The sequence below is a fragment of the Pinus tabuliformis genome, chromosome 5_2 (assembly GCF_031772625.1).
Source record: "Pinus tabuliformis cultivar Carrire ecotype Pingquan chromosome 5_2, CPIR1, whole genome shotgun sequence".
Lineage (NCBI taxonomy): Eukaryota > Viridiplantae > Streptophyta > Pinopsida > Pinales > Pinaceae > Pinus > Pinus tabuliformis.
In genome coordinates, this window is record NC_142306.1 from 374240276 (window position 1) to 374248177 (window position 7902).

A 7902-nucleotide genomic window follows, 5' to 3' on the forward strand; every position below is an offset into this window, starting at 1 on the left:
AATTGCATATTTTGCATGGAGCAGGATTATAGAGATACCCTCTGACATGCTAGTTCTACCTTATAAAAGGTCATCTCGCCTAGAATTATTCTTACAAAATTGTTCATGTTAGGAGTTTAAATGATGTTTAAAAGAAACAAAATGACATAATTAATTAAAATTTTGTTTTGACAGTAGAAACAATAGGTTAATGACCGGAGACTAGCCCATAACGACCATGGATTATTCTAACAACTAAGTTAGGCTAAATAGTTACCAAGAAAAATCTAAAAGACCAAAAACAAAATCCACTTGGAAGTCCTTGTTACCCAAGATATTTCACCACTAAAAGAGAATTTACAATAGTACAGTATGTGCAATAATGAAAGAGAATTTACAAAAGCACAAAAGAATATACTTTTAGGTCCAACAACTGTACGAACTTGGCGTGGGACCAAAATCAATGCTTACTTTTCTGGCCATATCTCATGTTATCGCTAACATATAATTCACACTGTGCCATGGAAGAGTAAGGGCTTAAACATCTCCCGTTCTCGACTCCCGTTCTGATTCATATCCATGGCCTTTATCATCTAAATATTTTGGGCAGTAGGTTTCAAACAGCAATACCATCTCTGAAATTATATGTGAAGCAGCGAGTTTTATTAGCCCCAATGAAAACCTTTGGAGGCAGAGGATATTTGGAGGTCAGGGGGCGGTACCCTGCTTCCGATCCACACACCTGCCTTTATCGCAAACTCGATGGTATTCACTACCGTCTGGCTGCGACACGTGGCGCCTGCGAACTGTGGTTGTCCAGAACTAAGGAAAGCGCTCAGGCAGTCCAGCAATTTCTGATTGCACTGGACGTTGAGATAACTGCCAGAGCTTGTAATGCAATAGTCGTGATCCTTGCAGCAGCTGTCCAGCCCATCACAGGGAGCTTCGTTATGGCATCCAGTGTAAAACACTCCGCAGTATCGCCCATACCTTAGAACTGGGGCCTGTGCCATTAAATTACATGAATAGTCACATTCATTTTCCTTCTTTGAATTGGAAAGAATTTGTGAATGATATTTCTAAAAAGCAGGACATCTATATGAAAAATTAGCCAGAAACTTACCAACAAACTAACAAAATCTAATACTCCATCACTTATTTAAATCTTTAGGAAAATCAAAATTAGAGATAAGGAGAATCTGGTTGAAAATGGAAGAAATGTGAATGAATCCCTAATAAACAAACCCACAAAAGAATACCCAAAAAGATATTAACACTAATTTGTTAAACCAATCCCTTAAACATCAGTAATCACACCTCAATTCCTTTGCCTAACAACAACAATCCCACTTGAAACAAAATCTAGTATTCCATCCCACATTTTAATCTCCAAAAATTCAAAACTGAAGATAAGGAGACAGACCTCGGCAGAATTTCGACTCGCACCGATTGCTACAGTCCTCCTGCACTCCACCAATAACAACATAATTAGAATCAATTCACTGACATTCTATTGCTTGGCATGAAATAAGCAATAATATATTTTCAATCATTTGCTCTGGTTGTTATGTGGGAGGTTAATTTCTCACAAGTCTTGTGGTCTATTTTTGGAATTTTATGTATACCTCTAATATTATTTCAGTAAATTTTTTTCTGTGATACAATTTCTCACTATAAACTTCCCACTCCTCGCAAAAACATTAAATCATTCAAATATAATTACCAAATGTGAAGTGTCAGGAGAGCAGAGAACAAGCTGCAGGAGAAGAAAACAGAGCAGTAAATCCAATGGGCTTCTAATGGTGGCCATGTATCCTCAACTGATCTGATGGCCCATGGAAAATTTGGTGGTATAAATCATTGGAATGGCGTATAATGTTTCTGCTTTGATTGTGTTTCACGTCTCCTCCCTGGGTGCTTGGAAAAGAGCCTGGCCTGTTTGGTCTTTCACAGCGTCACTCCTCCACCAATGTCTCTGAAATTGACTACGCATCCAACTCCTTGGAAACTTCTGAACCATTTAGGATCTTTTTATCATATATTGAATGAACCGACCTAATATAAACCATATGGAAAACATATATTTTTCAACGAAGTGACCCAAAAGTATAATTGCTTTCAGTTGACACGTGGATAGGCAGCAACCACATTTATGCTGGCCATCTGACATGGATACCATCTGACATGAGGGGTAGGGTAGGGTATATTTTCACTTGGGTTTTTGCTTGAAATTTAATTTAAAGTCGTTGTAACTTCAACTGTGAGAAGTGTATCGGTGTATTTTAGGATGGTAACTTCAATATTTTGGATAGGTTTTGTTTGAAATTTAGTTAAAAATCATTGCAATTTAAAATGAAGAAGTCTACCTAAATCGAATGTTTGCAGGTTGCTCTTTTAGATTTGCAATTTTAAAAGTGAGAAGTCTACATAAATTGAATTGAATGTTTGTAGATTGTTTTTTTAGATTTTTTAAATTATTTAATGGTGTATTTAAAAATACATTTTGAATAAATAAAAATAATAATTCAATCAGAAATTATGTTATCGATGAATTTTTATTTTTATTTTTATTTTGGTTAAAAAATAAAATATTTAAATTTTATTGATGTACCATGTTAGATGACTTATCTAAAAGTGAATTTAAATATGTCAAATTTTTAATTATATTAATTAATTTTGTGTAAAATTTAATTTAAAAATATTATAATTTTAAATTTAATTTATTAAATTTGTATAATTTTTATGGTATAAAGATTTTTTCAAAACATTTAATTTATTCATATATTTGAAAATACAATTTAAATAATGAAAATTTATAATTTCACCAATACAACTTTCCATCCAATACAACGTTGTCGTGTTCCATCCATAAATACAACTTTTGAGCTGATGTACCAAGCCTCCCGAGTACTCCATAAATTGATCTAGTAATTTATTGAACCTTCTTGCAATAGTAGTGCAGGCTCCTCCGATTAATAAGGTATCGTCAACGAACTGAGAGTGATTAATGTTTTTTACTATGTTTCCAAATTTGATACTAGTTATAAGTCCCACTCTTCTGTTGTGATCCAGCACTTGACTGAAGGATTTTGCCATGAGAATGAAGAGATAGGGAGAAAGGGGGCAGCCCTGCCTAAGACCCCTGGATGATTGGAATGCTTCACCTGGTCTGCCATTGATCAAAGGGGAGATCCAGGGACCAGATATACAAGCAACAATAAGATTGATGAAGGAAGATTCAAAGCCCATCCTATTAAGAACAACAGATAAGAAGGAGTGCCTTACTCTATCGAAGGCATTCGCCAAATCAAGCTTCAAGACAAATCCTTTCTCTTTTCTGGAGAGACTTGAGTGAATGGCTTCTTAGACGAGAAGAATGGAATCAGTGATATGTTTGTTAGGCAAAAAGCCTCCTTGGTTTTCAGATATCAAGGAGGGGAGGAGGGGTTGAAGTCTGGTGGCTAGGATTTTGGTTAGAATTTTGTATGAAGAATTGCAAAGGGAAATAGGCCTGAATCTGGAGAAGGAGGAAGGCCGATTTTCCTTAGGAATGAGGGCTAAAAAAGTAGAATTGGTGAAACGCCCCAACTTCCCTTTCCTTTGCACCCATCGAATCATCTTTAACAGGTCTTTTTTTATCACAGTCTAGAGCTCCCTGTAGTAGCAGATGGGAAATCCATCAGGCCCTGGCGCTTTATCAGGGTGTAGGCTCCATATTGCTCTTTTAATTTCTTCTTCTTCGATTTCTTTGCTAAGATTATCTTTCATTTCCTTTATTACTCCTTTGGGCAGATGCTGGAGCAAGTCGGAGTAGTCTTTTGCCCCTTTGACTTCAGTTAGGAGGTCCTTGTAGTGCTTAGAAGCTGCATTCCTTATGGCCTCTTGAGTGCTGTGTCGGTTTCCTTCACTATCCAAGATTTTATTTACATTGTTTCTGAGCTTTCGAGCAGTGGCCTGTTTGTGGAAGTAGGTTGTATTTTTGTCTCCCCTTTGGAGCCATAATTGTCTGGATTTTATGCGCCATTTGGTTTCTTCCTCCCTGTTAATATAGCTCAGCTGTGCCTATAGTGCGCTCTCTTGCTCTTTGCTTTGCTGCATTAGTCCATGCTCTTCAATCCTTTCCTGCACATCTTCTAACTTCTTTTTAGCCTTCTTTTTGTTCTCCTCTGGTTCTTGGTAACTTTCTTTGGCCCAATCCTTTAATGCCTTCTTGGTTCTTTTTAATTTGGTTTCCCAAATGAAACATGGTGAGCCTTCCACATGCTGGCTCCATGTTTCCTTGACAATTTCTCTGACCACAGGGATCTGATTGCATAGAGGACTATATTTAAAAGGGATGGGGCCAAGAGGACAGTGGGTTTCCAAAGTTAGGGTGATAGGATTGTGATTAGAAGCGGAAGTACTGAGGATGTTGGTGTATCCTACAGAAAAAGTTGAGAGGAGCGAGATGTTAACTAGAAATCTGTCTAATCTTTCCACTATATTGCCACTACCAATCCTGCGATTGCTCCAGGTATATCTGCGATTTTTGGGGATGATATCAACTAAATCATGATCTTGAATAATGGCTTCCATGCGATCTCTAAATGGATCTGGAGCAAATGTGCCTCCCCTTTTTTCATTTGCATGCAATATCAGGTTAAAGTCGCCTGCAACTATGATATTTGGATTTCTTTCCCCATCAATGCTATTCTCCAAATCATCCCAGCAAAATTCCTTCTCTATAATGGTTAGGGACATAAACATTATATATGACCACTGCCTGATTACCTGTTCTGCTGTCAAGAGTAGTTCTGATCCAGTTCTGATGGGGATTTGCAGCAGTACAAATCCATTTGCTGTTGTCCCAAATGGTAACAATGCCTCCCGAGGCTCCTCTAGATTCGCTAATGCTTCCCAAGTATTATTTCTGCTGATCTGTATTTTTTTTCATTTCATGCTGATCTTGTTTGTATCAACATTATTTCTGGTTTCTCAGTGTAAATTAGATCTCTGAGGGCAGCTATTTTTGAGGGGTGCCCTAGACCCCTGCTGTTCCATGAAAGGATTTTCAACATGGCGCTTTGGGCGTGTGGAGAGGTGCTCGCCTCTCTTGATCTTTTCCGCTTGTCTCTTTCTCTTGATGTCCAAGGATGAAGGACTCTATAGGAGTTTGTGTGCCCATTGCTATGTCCTTTTGGGCGTTTTCGTCCCTGTGTTGTTTAGCGGATTTACTGCTAGGGCCTGGTTTTTTGAAAGTATCGCTGGATGCTCCATGTTCTTTAGAGGAGCTTCTAGTAATCCTTGATGGGTGGGGTAAGAGAGGAGATGGTTTGAGGCTGAAGGGAGACAGGGGGCTCAGCGAAGGGGGTGTCAGGAATGGAATCATTAGAGGAGAGGATAAGAAAGGGGTTGGAGGAGGAGGGGAGGGGAGGATTGGGGAGGAGGGGTTCAGAAGGGGTGAGAGAGGGGGAGGAAGGACGCTGAACAGAAGGACCAGGATTGCTTGAGTCCTTGGAAGGCTTGGGGGGGGGGGGGGGGGGGGGGGGGCTGATTTCTTCTTTTTAACAGGTTCCCATTTTCCATCTTGTTCTTCATTCTCTGCATTTACAATTTTAGTGCATCTGTTAGCAAAATGCCCGTATTCGTGACATACCTTGCATTAAATGGTATCTGCTTGTAGTCTAGTTGCTGTATATGGCTCCAATCGTCCACCTTTAAATTTATTGCTTCCGGCAATCCTCGACCTAAGTCCACTTCGACACAGATCCTTGCACAGGCTTGCATGTTGTCCTTGGGCTCGCTACGATCAATGTATTTGCCAACGGCATTCCCTATGGCCCGAACCGATTCATCTCCCCAGCAATGGAGAGGTAAGTGTGGGAGACGGACCCAAACTGGAACAGCACTAGGGATATCCAGTTCTGGATCGAAATATAGGGTCCATTTGTTGAGGTAGAGACCCCTGGAATCCATGAAATACGGCCCATTTCTGAAGATCAGGTCCTTGTTTGCTTTGGATTCGAAGTGGAATGTGTAGTACCCTCTTCCACAAAATCTGATTGATATCTTCCCTGAGATCTTATCTGTCCAATTTCTTTCGACCCATTTCTGAATTGTTCTTGGCGAAGGCCAGAGGCCTGTGAATTGCCCTATGAGTCCTTTCTCGGCAAGAGATAGTGCTGCCATGCGAGGAAGGGTTGGAGGCAGCTGAACTTCCTGAAGAATGTCAAGTTTTTTAACAAATTTCGAAATTGCTGGTCTGGGGCGCTGGGGAGGGAGAGATTTTACCAGATCCGAGAAGGCTCTTTGAGGATCGTGATCCTCCTGAGGCGGATCCGGAGGGGCCATGGCTGGGGCCAAGGCCCAGGCCGCTGCGCTGCTCTGCTGTGGTCGATCTCCTAGGGTTCAGGTGCGCGCGGCTCCAGCAAAATGCGATTGGATCCAAGAACTCAAGTTGTTTATTTTTGAAACTTTATATAAATGCTTAATTTGTAAGCGAGGGATAGTTCATAAGCTAATATTATTTTTGAGACTTCTTGTTGTTGATAATATGTATATTAAACACTATTAATACATTGAATAATTATTTATCTAATAATATTATTATAATTAAATAATATTATCAAATATAATATTAGTACATGTCCCTATCCTTTGGTCCAGTATGGTTGGCTAGTCTAATTTAGCCGTTTCATGGTCAATTATAGCCGTTGGTCCAGTCTAGTTGCCCAGTCCGATATAGCCGTTTCCAAGTCAAACTTAGCTGTTGGAAGATCTGCTCTCCCTATTTAACATGCAGCCATGATCTGGTTCTTCAACTTGTCCTGACGATGAACCACACTCGTTGGTTCGAAACGCGTCGACAAATGTATTATAATGTGATTTACGTCGAAAAATCTTCTCATAAAACTTGATATGGATCACGTAAGCCTCAATTCAACAAATGAATATTCTTGTTAACTAATTTATTTCAATATCAACTTTATATATAAAGAGAGAATACACACACACACACACACACACACAGATATATATATATATATATATATATATATATATATATATATATATATATATATATATATATATATATATATATATATATTCTACTAAGAATAATAAGAGGTAGTTGCATAATCCATTCACTTCTTAGTAGAAAATTAATATTTGACATTTAAAAAATATTAATAATATTAAAAAAATTGAATTTGAGTCATAAATAGAATATTTCGATGCCTTTGTATATATATAATCTTATTATGTGGAGAGGTGTTTTGCAACTCAGTATAGGGGATTACTATAGACATAACGTATGTATGTCAATATTTTTAAATGTTGAAAAAATATACATAGAAAAGAATAATAACAAATGTCATCTTCATATGTTTTAATTAATATTCAAATAAAAACATATATAAATTTAAAATGTAAAATGTAAGACATAGAGCTTGATTAGAACAAATCGGTCTGTCTATAATGTAAAGTTAACATATTATTATTTCTTTAATAAGTTATTTCATTATATATTATTATTGATATAATAATCAATAATATTAATTATTAATTCCAGTATAGTATAACAATAATAATCTCTACTATAAGTATTATTATATTAGACCTTACATATATTATTGATTACATAGAGTGACAATTCTCAATCATATGGATGGAGGGGGGAGAGAGAGAGGGAAAAAGAGAGAAACAGAGAGTGGGAGAAGCAGGCAGGGAGAGGTCGGGGGGGGGGGTGGTGTTGGAAAATGTAACTATGTTCGACCTTCATTAATGTATTTGTGTCATCATGTAATGTCTATCAAGTGATGGGACCAGGGATTCATAATATTCGAAGATATAGGTATCCAAACATGCTAAATTTTGTGTAAGTTAGTCTTAATGGAAAACTTTGATCTAGGTGTCAGTGCAGTAGGCCACATGAGCAAGTTC

At 37.8% G+C, this 7902-nt stretch overlaps 1 protein-coding gene across 2 annotated transcripts; it reads right to left on the minus strand.

The window, feature by feature from the left end:
* Positions 1-286: 286 nt before the first annotated feature.
* LOC149159016 (phospholipase A2-alpha-like) lies at positions 287-2003 on the minus strand. Of its 2 annotated transcripts, none has more exons than XM_089433430.1 (3): positions 1703-2003; positions 1403-1442; positions 287-976 (listed from the first exon to the last, which is right to left on the minus strand). In XM_089433430.1, the coding sequence occupies exons 1-3, from the start codon at positions 1787-1789 to the stop codon at positions 645-647; spliced, it is 459 nt and encodes a 152-aa protein (XP_089289556.1). In that variant the 5' UTR covers positions 1790-2003; the 3' UTR covers positions 287-644. The 2 variants fall into 2 exon arrangements, with proteins under 2 accessions (XP_089289556.1, XP_089289555.1); XM_089433429.1 differs by having other exon boundaries at positions 287-985; positions 1703-2002.
* Between the last annotated feature and the right edge of the window lie 5899 nt (positions 2004-7902).

Bases quoted from the DNA above. Each gene is read 5' to 3' on its own strand.
- LOC149159016 (XM_089433429.1), bottom strand. From the start codon at position 1,789: ATGGCCACCATTAGAAGCCCATTGGATTTACTGCTCTGTTTTCTTCTC. The intron at 1,443-1,702 runs GTAATTATATTT...GGTGGAGTGCAG, and splicing joins CTCCTGACACTTCACATTTG to GAGGACTGTAGCAATCGGTG. The intron at 986-1,402 runs GTCTGTCTCCTT...ATTTAATGGCAC, and splicing joins CGAGTCGAAATTCTGCCGAG to AGGCCCCAGTTCTAAGGTAT.